General features: G+C 36.7%; 1 protein-coding gene across 1 annotated transcript in view; it reads right to left on the bottom strand.

Annotated features, from left to right (window-relative positions):
* THSD7A (thrombospondin type 1 domain containing 7A) overlaps positions 1-22,610 on the bottom strand; it is a 460,784-nt gene that overhangs the window by 177,452 nt on the left and 260,722 nt on the right. Inside the window, exons 5-6 of the mRNA XM_082472820.1 lie at positions 2,010-2,165; positions 469-681 (exon numbers count right to left, since the gene is read on the bottom strand). Of these exons, the coding sequence (XP_082328946.1) occupies positions 469-681; positions 2,010-2,165 (369 nt within the window). The remainder of the gene's footprint in view (positions 1-468; positions 682-2,009; positions 2,166-22,610) is intronic.

Genomic DNA, 22,610 nt, shown 5'->3' with positions numbered 1-22,610 from the left:
GTGGAAATTAAAATACATTACTAGGACACAGTATCAGGGTGGGAGATGAAGGCTTCTAAAGGCAAGTCAACCAATGCTTACAACCCTTCTTTATTTACATATCACTTTCCATGGCAAATAGGAAAAAAAAACTCTTAGAAAAATGTTACCTTTCCTTGTTATTTTAAAATTTGTCAATTTTACACATTGCCTTGATGATGGTTTCTTATTCTATGTTACCTGTTTTCAAAGTAAAGAATACCTTATGATTGTTCAAGACCCTCTCCACAGCCACCATCAGGAAGGAAGGGAGGAAGGAAGGGAGGAAAGGAGGGAGGGAGGGAGGGAGGGGAGGAAGGGGCAGCTATTTCTGTGTTTGTAAATGGAACCAGCTATGATGTGAGAAGACATGAGATTTTAACATAAGGAAAACCGTATCTCCAGGGTCAAACAGACATCCATAAAAGCAGGATAGATAATCTTTCTCACCATCACTGTTGATGCACACAACCTCTTGAATTTGAGTGCCTGGACCACACTCCCTTCCATTATCTGGTTCGCAGTCTCCTAGCCTCACTGCTTTCCAGTCATAGCAGGATGGCTCCTCACAGGGAATGGCTTCCAGTAAGTGAGGGCAGTTCCCAGCGCCCCCAGAGCCTCCAGTGGGCTCATTGGTAATGCGCCGTTTCCTCAGTTTAAAACCTGAATTGTTGGGGAAGGAAAATATTTACTGTTACCATCATGCGTTGAATATTTCAGAAGGCTGAATGAAACTCCAAGTGAAAGCTGGATGAGGGTAGAGGGTAGAATTCATATCTGCTTTAATCACTAGTGTATCCTCAAACTCTAGTTTAATATGAGCTCATTAATAACTTATTAAATGAATAAATGAATGAATAAACAGAATGGCCAAAGAGGGACTTTTGGTGTCAGCTTACTACAGTAAAAGTAAAGCAAGAATGGGCTGGAGAGAGAGAAAGAGAAAGAGAGACAGAGAGAGGTGATTGGTTGATTTGGAAAGTCTGTAGTTGTAAAATGTTCAAAGACACAATAAAATCTCAAGCTATTCAGAAATATTCATGACCAGACAAAAGTGCTATTACTTTGAATTCCTCAACAGGATCACCTGGTTAAATCTGAAAAGGAACCTCTGAGAAGTTGGATGGTTTCAGGAAATTGTCTCTTGAAGACTTAGTTGAATTTAGAATCCCCAGAAATTTGAATTCCGGATATAAACCATCTGGGCTCTAACAAGGAGTATTCAAAGTCCTGCTCTGTGCTTTAATAACACCTAAGTGCTGCCCTTTCTGACAATGTATAACAAAATTAATAAGTCTGTCTACTGCTATGTGAATATATTAGAATCACTAGAAAACTGTCCTTTGAAACAAAGTAGAAAAATGTTTTCAATTACTAGATCATGTGAAAATTACTCTACCATGCTGAACATGTAGTAAACAATTGCATTTATTCTATTCCTTTTAGATATATTGCTTGCATCATAAAAGCAATATTCATTATTTGTTTGTTTACATTCAAAGTAATAAGTAGTTCTGTTTATTAGGCACTAGCTACAGGTCAGGCAATGAAATAACTGCTTTATGTTTAATTCATTGAATCTTTAAAGAAAACTTGGGTGCCAGATCATATTACATCCCTTTTACAGATAAGGGAACAAAGATTTAAATAAGTTAATTAACTTATTTAAACAATAGAGGACAGACTAGGTTTTGCAATCCAGGTCAGCCTGACACCGCAGCTCATCTTAACCACTGCACCAACTGCCTCAGATGCTCTCCATCTGTTGTCTAAATTAACAAGCATCTTGCCTACGTTCCGCAGTTTTAATCTTCTGGTATCATCACCAGAATAGGTTTATAATTCTTTTGTGCTAAAGATCAATACTCTTTAGCCATTCTGGAAAATACTGCAAATGAATGATCACAGGAACACAGAGCAGCATTTGTTAATAATTCATGGTTTGACCCAATTGATGGGAGTTTTAAGCATGCCATTTTAGTATTACATACCTTTTTTGCCTTGCTGGTCATTACAATTTTCGTAAGTACAAGGTCCCCAAGCTGTCCAAGGTGAAACCTCACATTCAATAGGACAGGGAATGTGGCACAGCTGTGTCGTATTAGGGGTAGGGCCAGCGCATGATTTCAAGTCCACTGGTTTTGAGGCTGTTTGGAGAAAAACAGAGGTTCCTTAAGAATTAAACAGATTGTTATGGTCAATAATATGATTTTTCAGAGCAGTTTTGTCTATGGTGAAGGAAAATGCTTAAAGAAGTGCCACCAAGACATTACTCGAATGCTTCTCAGCTCCATCCTGAGAATAAAAGGAGAAGGAGTGGGGGGAAAAGAGGCAATGTCGTATAGTCAAAGGAAACTGGGCTAGAAGTCTTGCAGATTGTTTGATCACCAGCTTCACCACTAATTAGTCATGCAATTAATAATGCTGAGTCTAACTTTCCTAGTCAGTAAAATAATCCTTACAGTTAATTTTATTTCTAAAATTTTATAGTTAGGTTCTAAAAAAGTAGAATTTAGAGGACTGAACAGAGTAGGAGGGGAACTACAGCTATAACGTATATGGAAAAAATCTCCACTGAGTGGCTCTGGCAGAGCAGTTCCCCTTCCCTTTTGGTCTGCAGAAAGGTAACTGATGGATCTGATGAAGGAAGAGCTCAGGCCACCAAATGAGGCATCTCTATCTCCAACTGCATGACTCACCAGATACTTTCCAGAACTTAAAAGAATATACTATTTGCATATGTGATCCAAAGCTCAGAATTGCTAAGGGGACAAATTTATAATTGTCCACATATGTTCATGAGTTGACCAACAAACTGTGTATAAATACTGCTAGCCCTTGCTTCTCTTCTACTATGATGACTGCAGTTTGGCTATCTTGTACAGCACATATATTTGATAGTTAACGTCAGAAGGTGTCCACAGTTCTGGTTAAAAATGACTAAGTAAGAATGATACTTAAAACTTTATGGACATCAGAAGAGAATCAAGTTTACTACTGTCATAAAATTTTTGAGAAGTAAATGTCCTAAGACACACATTTCCTTTAATAAAAGCTAGCCCCTGTTACTCTCTGATGCTTTGAAATGCCCATGCATGTGGCACAGAAGCCTGAAATAATAAGAGGTCTTAGCTAATTCTTATTCTCTTTATGTAAAGGACTATCAAATTCCAATTGCATGGGATTGCATATAGAAGCTCATAGAGAAAATAAAATATTTTCAACTATATTATCCTAACTTTTAAATAAAAGTACTAAATATATCTGCTTGTAGTATAAACACTAAAGCAAACTGTAGGTACTTGTATATCCCTCAACTTTCTGCACACACAATCATAAATGCTACCTAAAGACTAATATATTAACTCCTCTTTCTGCCACAGCTTTTCAGTTCTGAAAAATATTCTATAGATTTTGTTTCTTATTTTTTCTTCCTAGCAGTACTTATTTTCATCCCCTCCCACTCTCCAGCCCCCCCACCCCACCCCGGAACACACACACACACACACACACACACACACACACACTGCAGTGAAAATAAATGACTGGCCATCCCTAATTTGCTTAGCATGAGCACCAAGTGCATTCTCACTTAAGTTTATCAGAATTGTTGCTAATTTCTATCATAACATTAGGCAAAGCCAAAAATGATTAATTGGATTGCTTTCCAACAGTGAAAGTGCTTGGCACACTGATGACAGAAAATACAGGAATAAATGTTTCATTTCTCTGAATATAAAAAAATGACATCAGTGATATATATCTCACATAAAACGATTTGTTTTTAATATTGTTACAGGTGTAAGAGTCTTGTGATGGTTAATTTCATGTGTTAACTTGCCTGGGCTAAGGGATGCCCACATAGCTGGTAAAGCACTGTTTCTGGGTGTTTCTGTGAGTGTGTTTCTGGCAGCGATTAGCATTTGAATCAGTAGACTAAGTAAAGCAGATTGCCCTCACCACTGTGGGTGAGGCATCATCCAATCCACTGAGGCCTGAATAGAACAAAAAGGTGAAGGAAGGGTACATTCCTTCCCTTCCTGAGTTGGGATATCCATCTTCTCCTCCCCCCTGGACATCAGAGTTCCTGGTTCTGGGAAACTGGGAATTATACCAGTGGCCCACTCCCAGGATGCCAGGAGCTGATTCCTATAATAAATCTCCTCTTACATATCTGTATATATACTATTGGTTCTGTTTCTCCAGAGAATCTTGACTAATATAAGTCTACAGTATGAATAAAAACTCCTATAACTGCAAATTAACATAAGTAATTCCTTCACTTGTTGAATCCTTCAGACTATCATTTAAATTAGTGGTTATATGTATAATTACCCGAAAAGTCTCCATTTTTTTCCTTTCAATTAACTAAAAGTAACTTTAGTCTTTAGTGTTACTATATAGTTTTGGAAATTACAGTTACTATAAAGGGAAGTCTACTGAGCATGCAATTGTGAGAACTATGATTACAGCCTGAAGAAATATATTTTATATATAAGGTTGAAAACTGTAGGAGGAAAATACAGTTTTTATTAAGGAAAACGGTACAAACATTAATTCCTGCCCATTTTTCTAAAGCTTAATTTTAGCTCTTGGTGTATTTTGAATAAATCAAATAGAATAATCAGTCACAAATTCTCCTTGAGCTATTAAAAGAGAAATGTGATGAATAAAGGCTTAAGGAAGTATTGATTGAAGCAAAATACTCTTAAGATCTTCTGCTAAGCTGAGCAAATCAACATTGAGATAATACGGTCCTTGAAAAATAGACCAACTAAAAAGTGGCACTTGCTATCTGATTCTACAAGGATTAAACCGTAAGCTGCTGTGACTGCTGACCTTCAACATACCCTGAAAGGAGTGCAGGGTGGAGACCAGGAAGGAGGCACCCTGTGCTCTGGGAAAAACTGGCAAAACAGGCCTTCAGATAGATATTTTCAGGAGAAGATTTTATGAGCCTAATTCTTGCATGTCCCCATATCTGAAATGGCACTAAAATCCTTCATGGTGATGTCTGCTCCTCGTGACTAGCAGCAACCTTCTGCAAAAACGTGTGCTTGATTGCATGTACTCCACCCCCTTCACCAAAATCACATATATACTGACCTTCCCCCACACCTCTTTGGAGCAGTTTCTGAGAACTATCTGAAATGCTATCTCTTGAGCCATAGTCCTCATTTTGCCCCAAATAAACTTAACTCACAACTCTCAACATTGTACATTTTTTTTCAGTCGACAATAGCCTCAATTTTACAGATAACTTTCTATCTATCTATCTATCTATCTTTCATTAATCAAAGAAACACAGGGGGAGAATATTTTCTGTATGATTCTATTCCTTTGGTGATTTTCATTATAGGTTTTCTTATCCAGTATATGCTAATTCTTTTTTTTTTGCATTTTCAATTTTTTATTTAAAAAAACACTGTAAATAAATGTTCTCGGCCAGTTTTACAAATATGAGTCACACAATTATTGATCTAACTGGTGGGGTTCTATCTTAGACCTTCCCTGGCATACAAAGAGTTGGCAAATGTGAGGCTACCACTTCAAACCTCATGCCCATAGCACAGACTGACCAGTGGAGGTACCAGGACCAAACTACAGCCAGAAAAAGAGAGGGCCTTGGGTAGTGAGAGCACAGGTTCAATAGAGTCAACTCTGTGCTTGTAAACAGTATATGCTGATTAATGTAAATCACAGATACTAGTTGAACTCCTCAAAAGTGGTCTTTTTGTTTTGGCAATTGCCCAAGATTTATTTGGAATCAGTGTGATTAAATAATGAAGTAAAGAACAGACCCAGGAGATCTTACTGGGTTCTAGTTTAATCTGTGGGATATAATTCCCATAGTTTTGTATTACATAATGTAGTGTTTATTGCTGATCCCTTGTTCTCAAATATTGAGAACTAAATTTTCTAAAATGGCCCAGTGATTATTCTTATATAATTTTACTAGAAATTATAAAGAAATTGTTCATCCAGTACAAGTTCCAAGGAAGTAGATATTAGATTTTTTTGACTTATTGTTGATCTCTTGAAAATAAAGGAGACCTTTTATTGTTCTCATACGACTTAAAGGGTTTTCAATTATATGTACTTTGTACGCTTCACAAGGTCATAAAAGAATGTCTGAACTTCTCAGGACTTAATAAAACAAACAAAAAAATAAAACTGGTACATTTTTGTAGGTAGGTCTGAAATACTTTTGTATTTGTATATTTAGAGTATTACGATGGAAAAAAATTCATTATAGGAGGTAAACTTAAATCCATCTGTTTCCAGTAATGTGGCCAATGAGGTATTCTGAAAATATACTCACTGTATAATCCCTAAGAACAGTGAATATACAATTTTTTGAATTAAATGTTTTATTCTGAGATAATTATAGATTCACATGAAATTGTAACCTCACAGAGATCCCATATACCCTTTACCCAGTTCCCCCCAAGAGTCAGATCTCACAAAACTATAGTATAATACCACAATCAGAATATTGACATTGATACAGCCAGGGTACATGTACTGGGTTGAATAGTGCCTCCCCCCACTCAAATTCATGTCTACTAAAAACTCAGAACATGACCTTATTTGGATATAGGGTCATTGCAAATGTAATTAGCTAATGAGGTCCTACTGGATTCAAGTGAGTCCTAAATCCAATGACTGGTGTCCTTATAAGAAGGCTATGTGAAGACACACAGAAAAGAAGACACTGCAATAATGGAGAAGATGGAGTGATGAAGCTACAAGGATTGCCTACAGCCACTTTGCTCCTAATGTTAGAGGCAAAGAATTCAGTCTTTCGCCATTAAGCATGATGTTACCTGTAGGTTTTTGTAGATGATCTGTACCAAGTTGAGGATGTTTCTCTCCATTCTTATTTTTCTGAGAGTTTTTATTATGAATAGGTGTTGAATTCTGTCAGATGCTTTTTCTCCATTGTTGGATGTTATCATGTGATTTTTTTTTTCTTTAGCCTGTTAATATGGTGGATTATATTAACTGATTTTCCAATATTGAACCAGCCATGCATCCCTGAATAAACTGTACTTGGTCCTATATATACATTCTTATAATGTATTATAAGAATATAGAATAATGTATTATAAGAATATAGAATAAGAATTATATACATTCTTATATTATAAGAATAATACATTATTCTTATAATGTATTACTGAATTCTAATTGCTAATATTTTTGTTAAGGATTTCTGTATCTGTATTTATGAGAGATTTTGGTCTGTAGTTTTCTTTTCGTTCTAATATCTTGGTCTTTGTTCCCTCTTTTCCTATTTTCTGGATAGAAATGATCTGTTTCACATTGAGTGAGTTACAGTAGTTCATAGTTTTTTATTTTGATTTTTAAAATTCCTTCAATTTAGTCTAAGTTGTCAAATATATGTTTATAAAGCTGTCTGTGGTATTCCTCTGTTATTCTTTTGCTGTCTGTAAGGTCAATAGTGATACCCTCTGTTTTATTCCTGATGTTGGTGATTTGTGTCTTCTCCCTTTTTTACTTTAGCAGTCTTGCTAGAGTTTTCAACGTTAATAGTCTGTTCAAAGAACCACCTCTTTGTTTCACTGATTTTCTCTATTGTTTATGTTTTCAATTTCACTGATTTCTGTTCTTATTTTTATTATTTTCTTCCTTTTGCTGGCTTTCATCTTATTTTGCTCTCTTTTTTCTTGGTTCTTGAAGTGGGAGTTAGATCATTGATTTGTGTCTTATCCTCTTCTAATGTAAGCATTTAGTGTTATAAATTTCTTTTTCAGCACTGTTTAGCTGTGTCTCACAGATTTTTATATGTTATATTTTCATTTAATTCAGTTCAAGTATTTTGATTTTCTTTGAGAATTCCTCTTTCACACATGGCTTATTTAGAAATGGGTTGTTTCATTTCCAAGTGTTTGCAGACTGTTATCTTTCTGTGATAGAATTCTAATTTGGTTCCAATTGTGCTCAGAGAACACACTGTGTATGATTTAAATTCTTTGAAATTTGCTGAACTTTGTTTTATGGATCAGGGTATGGTCTATCTTAGTATATGTTTCATAAGATACCTGAAAAGAAGACGTATTCTGTTGTTGGAGTGTTCTACAAATGCTTAATAAATTCTGTTGGTTGATGTTGTTGAGTTCTTCTGTATCCTTGCTGATTTTTGTTTGGGGAGTAGAATGTTGTCATCTCCAACTTTAATTGTGGATTTGTGTATTTCTCCTTTCAGTTCTATCAGTTTTTGTTCACATATTTTATAGTATGTTGTTTAGTGCATATACATTTAAGATTTCATTATCTTCTTGGCGAATTGACCCTTTATCATTATATAATGTCCTTCTCTGTTTCTGGTAATTTTCTTTGCTCTGATGTCTAATTTATCAGATATTAATATAGCCACTCCTGCTTCTCTTTGAATAATATTTTCATGATTTATCGTTTTTCATTATTTACTTTCAACCTGGGATATTGCTATATTCGAAGTGAGCTTCTTGTTGAATGTGTATAGTTGGGTCACACTTTTTAATCCACTCTACCAATTTGTGTTTTTTCTCCTTATAAGTCTAATTTTTTTATAGGTACAGAATATATTTTAATTTTCATATTGTGTTAGAAGCAAATTAAAACATTGCCTGAATAAGCATGTGTTAGGGTCTTTTAAAATCTGCTCCCACTGGCGTTTCTGAGTGGTTGTCTTCTCTCACTCCAAGTCTGAGATGTGGGAGGCAAAAGGAAAACCAAGGGAACTCAGTGTCTTGTCATTTCTTGAGTCTTAAAATCTCTAGCTTGCCTGCCTCCCTCTCCGACTTTCAGAGTCATCTTAACGGTCTGTTTACTATATAGTGTTCAGGATTTTTTTTTAATTTAGTAAGAGAATTAGGAAAAATTACATCTTTTCTATCTTCCTGGAAGCAGAAGCCTATATGTTATTTTAAAAATAAAACCTTTCAATTTTATAGCTAGGATCACAAGAAAGGAAAATCCTCAAATGATTCCCCAGATCCACAGTATGAATCTGGTATGGTACCAGAGTCCTAAAGCTGGCCTCTCCCTTGAGGCAGTACTGATCCCAGGTCATAGTACTTGCATATCCAGAGTTCTTTAATTACCAGGGACAAAGGAAGGCATTTTCAGACAGAAAATGAGAGTTAAACTATAACAAACCATCATTAAGGAAATATCTAAAGGATTTATTTCTCATACAAAGGAAAGTGAACAGAGAAGCACGGTCTAAGACGCCAGATGGAATGGTGGCCAAAGAAAATATTAAATGTGAGTAAAAGTAAACGTTGACTGTAAAAGCATAATTATGATGATTTAATAGGGGAGTGTGGTAGGCAGAATAATGGTCCCCCAAAGATCCCATGCTTTAATCCTCTGAATTTGTGAATATGTTATCTTAATGGGAGAAAGGACTTTGCAGCTGTGATTCAGGGTTCAAACCCTGAGATGCGGAAACTATCCTGGATTATCTAAATTGGCTTAATCTAACCACATGAGTCCTAAAAAGCAGAAAACCTTTCCCAGCTGGTCAGAAAGGTGAGATGGAAGAAGAAGGAGGAGAGATTCAAAGCATGAGAGGTACTTGATTTGCCATTTCTGGCTTTGGAGGAGAGGGGTAAAGGCCAAGGAATGTGCCCTCTAGAAGCTGGGGACAGTCCCTAACTAGCAAGGAAATGGAGATCTTACTTTTCCAACTGCAAGAAACTGAATTCTGCCAACAAGCCGAATGGGCAAGAAAACAGATGCTTCTCTAGAGCTTCTAGAAAGGAATGCAGCTCTGCTAAGCCCCTGATTTTAGCCAGGTGAGAACCATGTCAGACTTTCGACCTACAAAACTATAAGATAAAATGTTAAGTTTTTGGTAATTTGTTATGGTAGTGATAGAAAACTAATACAGACAGTTATAAACAGCAATATAGAACTAAAATACAAGACTACATAATATGTAAGTTGGTGAAAGGTAATCAGAGGTAAAGCAGTTTAAAGCCCTTAGCAAGGTAAATATATTAATTATAGATTGTATTCAGTTAGGTCTGGACCTTAATATTTTAAGGTAATCTCTTTATATAAATAGGATAAGAATGTGTAACTTCCAAACTAAGGGAAACAATGTAACAATAACAAAACCGTTGCAATAAATTCAAAACAAGGCAAGAAAGAAGAAACAATAAAACAGAAAAAATGTAACAAGGAGAATAAAATAAGATGGAGGAAATGAATGCAAGAGTATAAACCACTAAAAGTCAAAGATTATCAGACTTAATAAAAAAATAACATCTGAAATGACATTTTATATCCACTAGTTTATCAAAAAACTTAGATGTTTGACAATACCAAGTGCTGGAGAAGATGCGAAGCAGCCAGAGCAGTTAAACACTGCTGGTAGAAATTCAAGTTGTTTTACCCATTTTGGAAAATAACTTGGAATTTTCTAGTATGTTTGAAGACAGGCATACTCCCAGATATATAGTTTGGAAAAAGCTATCAGACATCAGACATTTACCTCAGGAGATATTTATAAGAATTGTCACTGTAGCATTGTTTATAACTGCAAATATCTAGGAATAACTCAGGTATCCAACAAAAAGGGAATGGATACTAAATTATGGTGTCAGTACTACGGTGTCAATACAATGCTATACAGAGGTGGAAATAAATAACTACAGTACAATCATTGATATGATGAAACCCACAAATATGTATCAAAGAGTGAAGAAAGCAAGCCAAAGAAGAATATATACTAAATCAGCAGTCCCCAACATTTTTGGCACCAGGGACCAGTTTCCACGGAAACTGGTCCACAGCCTGGGGGTTGGGGACTCCTGTACTAAATGATACTATTCATATAAAGGTTTAAAAAGCAAGCATTATCATCATGTTTTGGGATAAATACATAAGTCTGGAAAAGAGGAGAGTGGCCACCGTTGTCTGGGAACTGACCTGATCTTTTCAGTTAGGCTATGACGGAGTAAGACAAAAATAAGACTACTTCATTTGTCTAACTAAAAATAAGGTCACCGTGGGAACAGCCAAAATATCAAATATTCCCATCTCCCAGCTAATATGAGTGAGTTCTGCTTCTTTATCAATTACAGCCTGAGACTCTCTCTAGTCTTTCCTACTTCCAAATAAGGTTTTTTAAGATACCTGGTTATAGAATTACTCTTGCTTCCTTACAGCATTCAATCCACAGCAAAGCCCACTTATTTAAAGCCCCCTAAAATAATTACTTAACTGAAGCCCAAATCCTAATATAAGTGCTTTCTGACACTCGTACTGAGATGCCCCTTTTGCCCAGGGTGTGGGCTCTCCCTTGCTGCAAAAAGTAATAAACCCAACTTGTTCAAACACAGGTGTGTACCTGGTGGTCTTTGGCTGAAGAGCATGGGCATGTCAAATACACAAAGAAAAGCAAGGAATGTTAAACATAAAATTGAGAATAGGAGTCCCACATTCTGTGATGGAGTGGATGTGATTTATTTAATGACAAATGCTTACTGGCATTTACAATGTACCAGGCAATGTTATGGTGCTCCAAGTACTTAACAAATATTAATTCATGTAATTCTCTCAAAACCCCATGGGATAGGTATTTCAATTATTCCCATTTGGGGTGGTGGTGGTGGATAATTATTTCCAAATGGGGAAACTGAATATGGAAAGGTGAAGTAACTTTCCCAAAGTCACACAGCTAGGAAATAGTATATTTTGGACTCACATCCAGGCAGTTTGGTTCCATAATCTTCAGTGTGTACTTCTAAGTACTACTCCATGCGATCTTGGAAGGATAAGTGAGGGAGCTTCAATAATATGTAACAATATGTAATGACACACACACACATGCAAATACATTTGAAATAGGTCATAATGTATTAAAGTACAGTTAATGGGGATGATTAATATTGTATATGTATGTCATAATAGTAAAATGAGGCTATCAAGATAATCCAACATCAGCCCTGGTGGTCAATCATTGAAAATTATTCTGACTTTCATACATCAGTTGGGAATGGAACTAAATTTTCATTCTACAAGATATCAACAACTAGCTGTCCAACTAAATTACTATTAAAATGGGATGTTCTACACCTATACTGTTAATAATAATAGTAAATACTTATATTGAATTTAGTAAATAAATTCTTTCAATCCTCACAGCAATCTCATGAAGTAGGTACAAAAGTAGTAATCCCAAATTTGGAGATGAGGAAATTGAGGCACAGAGAGATTAAGTAACTTGCCTAAGGTCACACAGCTAATTAGAGGTAGCTGGTATCTGACTTCAGAGACCATGCTCTTATCCACTTTGCTATATACTATGATATGACAATTAGTAGAAGCCGCGTTCTTCCCCCATTTTTTACTCCGACTCCTAGAAGTCTATAATATGAAGGGTGGCCTGACTAGAAGACATACACATTTTTTAAACAGTCTATTTGATTACTGTTGTGGGAGTGACAGAAGAAACTGGGAGTGATATTTATCTGGCAAGTGAGTCCTCAGTATTTTAATACGAAACATTTTAGATTCTCATCCATTTTTAATACTAAATTTTTGAAACTAAATAATTTTTGTTCTAATGCCTAAAAAATACACCACATGTGTATTTTAAACCTTTTTTATCATGAAAATATATATTTGGATTCTTAAAACATTTTAAATGACAGATCTCACACCCAGCCTACTTCAGACCTATTTGTACAACAATATGCCTTTTCTGAGTCATTCAAAAGATATATTAGGGTTCAAAGGTTGAGAAAAATGCAATAGGTTTAATAATTCATTCATCCATTTAGCAAAATGGCTGAGCATGTTAGGCATTCAAAGTCTCCTGATACTGTATTTATTTTCCACTGTCTTCCCTGAAAATCTATCTTTTTCTTGAAATAGCATTGCTTCTTCAAACAAGCTTATTTGATTGCTAATTCAAAATTACAAGGAAATTCTCTTGGATTTAAGTCTTAGTTTCAGTACAGGAACTGACCAAACACTATTATTAAACATAAGGATGCCTGATAACAAAAGAGATTCCAAAGATCTATAAATAAAATCAGTTACAAATGGCTTTCCTTTCCTCTGTTCTTATACTGCTCAATGTGTTAAGATAAATATTAGACGCCTACTCTGTGCAAAGCCCTGCCACTGTGTTAGGAACGTTATGCCGAAGGGTGCTATAGGGTCAATGGCAGTGGCAATGATGGTTTGTTTGTTTTTCTTAATTATTACAAGTATGTGATAGTAATTTAGGGTATATTTAACCAAAGTAGTTTGAATTCCACGAAGGTTGTATTGATGGTTTACTCAACCCTCACTTACCGCTAGATGTAAGAATTGATGTCAAGCAAATAAAGAAAGCCTATGTTCTGAAAATTAATCAAATTCTACATGTATCAGTGGTTGCTTAAAGCTTTTTGAAGATGTTCTTGTACTAAACTTTATTCACGGAAATTTCTTTTATCTTTCACAGGCTGGTATAGTTAGTGGGGACATAAAACCCATTTCCTTCTTAATAATAGAGGGCATTGTTTTAAGATAATACACTTATTCTGTAATCAATTTTGCAACCATATTTAAAACGATGGTTGAGAATTATCTCTCGGTATTTAATGTGCTTTGGAGCTTACTGCCAGTCCTTTCTGCCTATGATTAATTCATTATAGAGCTATTGTTTTGGATTAATCATTTCTTATATTAACACAAGACATATAGTTTACTTAGGAAGCATACATGATAGTCTTGAGTGCATTTTCTACACCATAATTAATGTTTTCAGTATCCGATGGACCATCACTGCTTCTGTGCAGCTCACGAACTGATAGCCGTGATTTTCATCCCCAGGCCATCCTGTTTGACCACAGCTTTCTTCCTCTTTGTGCTTGCTTGTGCTTGCTGTTTGGATAACCTCTTGAATTGTGTTGAGGTCACAAATCAAAACATTTGAGGCCACAAAACATTTTTTAATTTTGTTTTTCTTATATTAGACAATTTCAGAGCTAAGGTATTTGAATGGTCCCTCTGTTTGAAACTGTGGTATATTTACATCTTTCTGACTTCTCTGTTTGCTTATTCTTTGGGGGTTAAATCCCAGGCTGGCTCTATCTTGGTTTTAATAGTCAAGTGAAAGTTGCACTGGATACATGTCATAAATTTAGGTAAGGTTCTTCCCAAATATCCCAATAATGAATATTTAGGCCCAGATTAAAATAAGAAGAGAGCATTCCTCTTTCTTTTCTTCTCAGTTATATATTCTAGTTTTAGCTTTTCGATTATGGGTGTTAAGGAGACTGACGGTGGGGAAGGAGCTAGCCCATGAACACTAACAGTGTTGTAAACTTGACAGGCTGGGCAGACTTCTAAGAAAGCCGTCTTCTCCCTATAAAGGACTCCACCCACCCTGCGGCTGGTCTGCTGTCAGCACAGTTAGGAGGCACCAAGTCATAGGCCTGTAACTTCTTTTGCCTGCAGCCTTCACTCTGCTGTGCTGATGCCAGGGAGAGGACTGTCAGGTCCCTTCCTACTTCTCTCAGGAATTCTACTCAATCTCACAGGTGCCTCTGTTCCTTCCATCTTATATCAATATCACCCTAGCAAATAGAAACTCCTTTAGCCTCTGGATGGGCTCTCTCCTGGTTTCAAGGACTGACACAGGTTTTTCCTCTAGTTGTATATTCCACTGGTCATTTTAGGAAATTACAGAGAGAGGTTCATATGCCTATGCTTACAATGCCATACTCCCTAGAAAACGACTATCCTCGTGTCTTGACTCAAATAAAACAGAACTGTGCTATCCTTTTAAGTATTTATAGGGACAAACATATGTCAGGTAATTTCTCTCAGGGACCCTGATTCCTATAAAACAAGAACATTAAAAAATACATGGGACTGTTCAAAATATATACCTTCATAGCAATGTCAATCATATTAGGATTTAAATTTCACAAACTGTATCAACAGCTTGACGAGGACATCACTCTCCTAATACAGGGATGTACCATCTGTCATAACACTGCAGTATGAGGGTTTTTTTTTTCCTTTTTTCTTTCTTTTTTTTAAAATACAGGACATATTGTAGAATAATCTATATAAAAGTCACACTGAAATCTTCCAACAACACACTATTATTGACTCAGGTTACCATTTACAATGTCCCTAACTTGGAAAATAACATTAATAAATATTGTAAATTAAAATAAGCAGTTTGGAGCCTGTATGTTATCCACAATATAATGACAGAGAACCTTAGCAGTTAGAATTTCAAAGAACTGCAACTTTCGCTTTAAAAAGGGTTATTTAAAAAATTGGAATATCTAATCAAACAAGGCCTGCCACTAGCTCCAGAGACTTGCTGAGCTCCTCCAAATATAATTGTTCTGATGATCAAGTGTATTAGTCTGTTAGGGCTGCCATAACAAGATGGCACAGACTAGGTGGCTTGAACAACAGAAGTATATTTGCTCACAGTTCTGGAGGCTGCAAGTCCAAGATCAAGGTGCCGGCAGGGTCAGTTTCTGTGAGGCCTCTCTTCTGGCTGCCTTCTCACTGTCCTCACACAGTCTTCTCTCTGTGCGCTCATCTCTGGCGTCTTCCTCTTCTTCTAAGGGCACCAGTCCTATTGGATTAGGGCCCCACCCTTTTGATCTTATTTAACCTCAGTTACTTCTTTAAAGACCCTATCTCCAAAAAAAGTCGCACGGGCGGTTAGGGCTTTAACAAATGAATTTGGGGGGAACACAATTCAGTCCATAATACCAAGCTTGATGGGATACTGAAGAAAAAATAATCTGTGATAATGACTTAAGCATAGTCATATTCACTGGCATATTTTATCAACTTTTCCCTGTTCTTCTGGGGGAAAAAAATCTATGCTAAACTTGTACTCGCTCAAGTTTCTCCATAGCAGGTTGCTGCCACTATTACTCTCTACACTTTATTTAGAAGCAAACAGAGGTAAATACCTACAGTCTGAGATTTTCTGTTTTTCCTGAAATCTTCCATGCTTTTCTCAACATCTCCATTTACAGAATTCCAAGTGTAGAGTCCCATTTCCTGATCACTGCACAGACAGAGGATGAATTTGATAAAAGAAAAGTTTTATGGCTTTTCCTTCTAATGTCTTGGTGTTAAAAAATAAAATACAACCTGGAACACTGAGTCAAAGGCCAAAAGCCTGATTTGTGGGCAGCCTTGAACTGTAACCTCAAAACTACTTACCGCCTACAAACAAACCATTGTCATAATGAGTTACTTGGATCCAGGCCCACTCTGATTTTCTGGCCCACCCAGTTATTTTTACATATCTCAGACCTGATTCTTACTCTAATTACTTTTCTCTACTTAAGTCTTTGTAATTACTCCTAAATTTCCCCTTACACTTTGTCAGGATCAATATTTGTGAATACTTACTTAAGTAACTCACTCAACAAATGTCTACTGAACGCCTACTAGGTACCAGGCACATACTGGTACACAGAGATGCTCAGGATTTAGTAGAGAACAAAACAGATAAAGGTGTCAGCTTTCTTGCAGCGGAATACTCATTGAGGGAGTGGGGAAACCTAAAAGTAATAAGCTTAATAAACTACTAACTGGTATAGTATGGCATAAGGCAAAAAGGGCTATGAAAAAAGACAAAAGAGTAGAGGAAGGGGTCTGAGAGTGTGTGGGGGAGAGGTGGGCGATTTAAAGTAGGGTGATCACATCTAGCCTCTTTGAGAAAGAGACATTTGAGACAAGGATGGAAGGAGGGGATGGGGTTATTAGCCAAGCACAAGTCCGGGGGAAGAACATTCCAGGCAGAAGGTGTGGTACGGGAACTGCAAAGGAGGTCCGAGGGATTGGAGAAAAAGGAGAATGAGGCAGAAGCATGGGAGATGGGGTCAGGAGACAAGGGGCAGAAGAGGGAGATGGGCTTTTACGTGGAGTGAACTGCAGCACAGAGGCAGGGCTTTGAGCACAGGAGTGACACAGCCTGACCTGTGATTCTGAATGACTGCTCTGCTGCTGTGTTGAGAATGGATTGTGGTGGGACAAGGGACACCTGTCAGGAGGCAAAAGATAGTGTTTCAGACCAGGGGTGATAGTGGAGGTGAAGTGGTCAGATAAATATTGAAGGTAGAGCTTGAGGAATTTCCTGAGGAACTGATTGTGAGAATGAAAGAGAGAGACATCTAGAATGACTCCAAAGATTTTGGTCCAAGCAACCAATATCTAACTTTTGGTGGTCACTGCATCATTTTTCCTTGTTCTTGACCTTTTAGACTGTGATGAGTCTATTTTCTCACACTGCCTTTCAGAAGATCAGGATCCTATGCTCCATACAACGTTGCAATCGACAGGAATCCCAATTCCTCCTCCCTGTACCTCTATCCCCGCCCTGTTATGCTCTACCTCCAATTAATCCACCCGTTTCTGCAGCTGCCAGCTGTACTGGCAACTCTGGACTAAACTGCTGGGTTTGACATTTCAACAAAGTTTCCAAGATGTCTAGATTCCCCCTTTATTAGGCTATAACATGAGGGCTGCTAAGGTTCAGCCTATTCATGGTAAGACACATGAAATCCATGTTAAGACTTCTTGAAAAAAAAAAAAAAGCACTGAAGTTTCTGGCATTAAACTCTAGTATGTGTTTCTAAAAAAACCAACCGTCAAAGGTGGCTGAGTCACAACATCGCTTGTTGGAAAATGTCATCATGTAGCATTAGAACTTTTTGGAACATGCAAAGTTACTGATTTCTGGGTCTGGGGAGTAGAACCATGATTTTCAGGATCCATGCTTAACCTAACAAGAGTGACTTTTCAATTTTCAGTGCATGCAGCAATTACTGGAGGGTGGGAGTGAGGAGAGGGGTTGTTTTAAAGAAGCAGACTCCTGGGTACCATGACCAGAAATTCGGATGCACTACATTTGGATTAAAACCTAAGAATAACCTCAGAATATGGATTTTTAACAAGCACTTCAGCTGATTCTGATGCAAGTAATGTTCAGGTTACCCTTTGAGAAACACAGTGATGCAGGACTAGAGTTGAAGTTAACCACAGGATGCCGTATCACTGTGGCACTAAATGCTTATCTTTTAGAAAATGTCATTCATATTCCAGAATAGAGATGCACACACTCTTAAAGAATTGCTTGCTATTGTCTTTGGCCATAAGAATATTAAGAATTATTTCTTCAGTGGTATATTTTTTTCTATTGGTGGTGTATTTCTTCCTGGACATTTTTCTAAGCTTAAATCCACCTTTTAATTTATGGTAGCATGTAAACTGAGTTTGAATACTTTCCCCAAGTTTACACTATATTCTTTTAAATAAAACTGCTTGGAAAATGATACTGGAGATTTGAAAACATCTGCCATTGTAGATCTCAAGCCTCACTAGGAAATGCTTCTGGAGCTTTGATACTAGTGATCTCCTTGACTCATTTTTGTGGGCTGATAAAACTGCATCTTAGGGAAAACGGATTAATTGTGGGAGAAAGAGGGAGATCCCTAAAGCAGATTGGCTTGTATATTTTGGATATTAAACACTTATTATACAGGTGCTTTGCAAATATTTTCTCCCATTCCATAGGTTGCTTTTTCATTTTGTTGGTGCTTTCCTTTGCTGGGCAGAAGCTTTTTAGTTTGATGTAGCTCCACTACATCATTGTTTATTTTTGCTTTTGTTGCCTTTGCTTTTAGTGTCTAATCTAAAACTCATTGCCAAGGCCAATGTCACGGAGCTTACCCCCTATGTTTTCTTCTAGGCATTTAATGGTGTCAGGTCTCACATTCAAATCATCAATAAATTTTGAGCTGAATTTTTATTAATTATTAATGAACCTCTCTTACATTTTATCTCACAGATCTTAAACTTTTTAATCTCAACTTTATTTCTTTCACATTTATGTTTTTCTTGACTTCTAGCCTATATTAATGAAAATCTTATTTTTTTTTAATTTTTATTTTTTATTTTAATGGTATTTTGAGTATATTATTACCTCATTACTTTTCCTCTAAATCTTTCTGTGCAATTTAAAAACTCTACTCCTAATCTCTCCTATTATTATTATTTTTAAATTCCCTGTTCTTATATAGTTCAGATTTTTTTCCTCTGGAAGCAAAAATGAGAGACCCCGCAGCAATGTATATGGAGTGGGGAATTCTCCTTTTACTCTGCTGACCTTCTGATTAACCCCAAAGCGTCTCTCAGTGTTTTCAAATATCCCTTAAAAAAATGGAACGGTCTTGGTTTTTAATATTACACATCATTCAAAGTTTACATGAAGAGCTACATGTTTTAAAATCCATTCAACCTGACACAAAGAATCACTGAATGTGGGGAAAAAAAGAAAATGTCAGCCTTACAGCCCAAGCAAGCAGGGACTGTAGGCATGGGGGTGGGGAGAGGCTTTAACCTTCTGGCTTCAACTTGATGAAGGACCAGGTGGCATACAACCTGAAAAGAACTCTTGAGAGGATATTTAGAAGTGGATCCAAAACTAGGGATCTTGACTTATATGTATTTCGCTTGGTTCTTGTGTTCTGTCAAGTTGACTTCTGTCTCCAGTCTTGATGAATTCATCAAAGAACCCTCTTGGCTGTGGCATTTCTCAGCTCCATCCTCAGGTTAGAGGAAAGTTTGCCAGTGAGCTCAGCAGGATTTAAGTTGGAAGGCCACGTTCATTTGTGAAGACTCATATTAGGCCAGGTGGCACCAAATAAATCTGAGAAACCACAGATATGAGAAGGAAAGCTGATCTTTCCTCAAGACTATGGGTTTTGGTTCCACCAGATAAAGCTCTCTGGAAGAAATGGTGGAGGTGCCTCAGATCCTTTATCTGTCACCCAAAAATGAAATTAGGGATGTTATTCTGGGAGAAGGTAGAGAACTGGGGCCTAGAGGCACTTACTCAATTCCCAAGGTCTAAGCTGACAATTTTTTTCAGCAAAGACACTGCTTTATTATCTCTGATGAGATTTCAACCCTCATTTGTTATCTTTATTCACATGTATATATCATGTGTTTTTTCCTCTGGATGCTTTGAGAATTTTCATCTTCAGTGTTCAGAAATTTGAGTTTACTGTATTTTTGTTGTCGTTTTTATATTTATCCTGCTTGAGTTTTGCTGAGCTTATCACATATGAAAGTTGATAGTTTCTTTTTCAACAAATTTGAGAATATTTTGGCCTTTATTTCTTCAAATATCTTTTTTCTCATATCACTCTCTCTCTTCCCTATAATATCATTAATACATGGATAGTCTGATATTATTTCACCAATCATGGAGTCTCTCTTCACTTTTTTTCCCCTCTATCTTCTTTCTCACTGTTCTTCAGATCTGATCATTTCTATTGATCTGTCTTCAAGATCAATAACCTTTTCTTCTACTCAGATCCAATAATTTCTATTGATCTGTCTTCAAGATCACTTAACCTTTCTTTTGCTAGCACCAAGAAATAAACACAATGAATTTTTTACTGCAGATCTGTTACATTTCTGAATTTCCAAATTCTTATGTCTATTTTTCTCTTTATACTCCCATCTGTTCACTCTCCAAGACAATCTTTTCCTTTAAACCTTTGAAAATATCTATAATAATAGTTCCTTAAAGTCCTTGTCTGCTAACTGTAATATCTGAGTCCTCTCAAAGTATATTTCTACTGACTGCTTTTTCTTGATAACAGATCTCTTTATTTAATTTTGCACGTGGAATAACTTTTTTTTTCTTCTGGCCGCACTGTGTGGCTGCTTGCGGGATCTTAGTTCCTTGACCAGGGACTGAACCTGGGGACTGAACTAAGTGAGAGCACTGAGTCCTAACCACTGGACTGCCAGGGAATTCCTGGAGTAACTTTTTATCGTACTTTCTAGACTTTGTGAATGATACGTTGTAGAGAGTCTGGATTATGTCATCTTCCTTTATGAATTTTGTTCTGTCAAACAGTTAAATTGCTAGCAGATCCTTCTGATCTTTTCAAGCTTGGTTTCATTTGGATTAAGGCTTGTCTGGTTCAGATTTGAACTTGGCTGTGGCACTGTGGTCCTCACTCCTAAGCCATGAGGGCTGAGGTGTTCAACGAGTATTCTCATCCTTGCGGGGCTAGAACTTTGACATCTCCCAGCACTGCACTACCTGTTCTATCACCCCTCAGCCCTCAGCCTTGCAGCATAGGATCTCTGCTAGACTTCACGGAGTCTCAATCTGCACATGTGCAGCCCAGCCCTGGGACAAGGCCCCATGGGATATCCCCACATAGACACCTGGACTCCACCCCACTCCCCTCAGTGCAAATGCCCTTTCTCTGTACCCTGCCCTGAAATTTCCAGTCATTTCAGCATCCTAGAATTCAGATTTCTAACTCTTTAGTTCAGCAAGACCTGATGCTATGCTTGTCTTCATTTTTCCTACTCTGTGTTAGGAGAGGAGACCCTCCAGTAGAAGAGTGAGGTGATTGATCACCTCAAAATTGTGGTTATAGTTTTCTGCAGCTTGCTGTTTAATGTCTAAAAGTAGCTGTTTTGTAATTTTTGTCCAATTTTATAGTTATTCTTATTGAGAGGGTTCCAGTTACTCAATTATAGTTGGAAGCAGAAGCCTAACAATATGCTTGCTTTTCTGATGATTTAAAATATTTAGTTACCAGGTTTTGTGATATATTTCTAAATATGCATATCATAACGTTCATCTCTCTGGCTATCAAAGTAATAATTAGTTGGAAATCATATATACCAACCCTTGGAGGTCATTACTAAGTCTACTTATTCATTTACTCAACAAATATTTACTAAACAATTATTTTGTGTTGCCTATTCTGTTAGTGATTATTTCTCCCCTAAGTAGCTTCAAGGGATTTATTTTAACACATGTATTAAATAGATCATGGAACTTGTACTATTCAGGTATATTGTACTCCGATATTGTTTTAAAACTTTTATTTATTCTGCCGTTACAAGAGTGTATGGAGGGGAGACAAGCACACCTGAGTGTTATGATTGGAGATGTCAAACAGGAAGATAAATATATGATTTTGTTCTTCAGAGGAGAATTTGTGAGAAGATATATAAATTTGGGAAGCCAAACAATACCTTAGAGTGCCAAAAAATATCACTGCCCAATCATCCTCTCTCACATCATCCTATTTTGATCCTCTGCATAGTACTTCTTGCTATCTGATAATTTCTTGTTTATCTCTTGGCTGATAGTTTGTCTCTTTCCATAAATATATAAACTCTGTGACAGCAAGAATCTTGTCCATGCTGTTTACTTCTCTATTTTCAGCATTTTAGAACACTGCCTAGACATAGACAGCATTCAGTAAATATCAGCTAAATAAATGAAAGAATGAATAACTTCCTGACATAGTAAATGGAAACAGGGACATTATATGTATAATTTTACTGTAATTAAATAGGAATAACCTTAATAAACCATTCACTCTCAGACATAATTACTTATTTAAAAGAAAGGCACATATTTTAAGAGAAGTATCACTTAGAGGGAAGGTAACTTTTTCTCAACATCAAACTGACTGACAATTAATAACCCTAACTCCATGGCATAGTGGTTAAGAGCACAGGTTCAGGAAGCAGACTTTTTGATTCACAAC

The sequence above is a fragment of the Balaenoptera physalus genome (assembly GCF_965194825.1).
Source record: "Balaenoptera physalus genome assembly, chromosome: 8".
Taxonomy (NCBI): domain Eukaryota; kingdom Metazoa; phylum Chordata; class Mammalia; order Artiodactyla; family Balaenopteridae; genus Balaenoptera; species Balaenoptera physalus.
The sequence above is the reverse complement of the archived record's forward strand: the minus strand, read 5'-3'. Positions and strand labels throughout refer to the sequence as shown.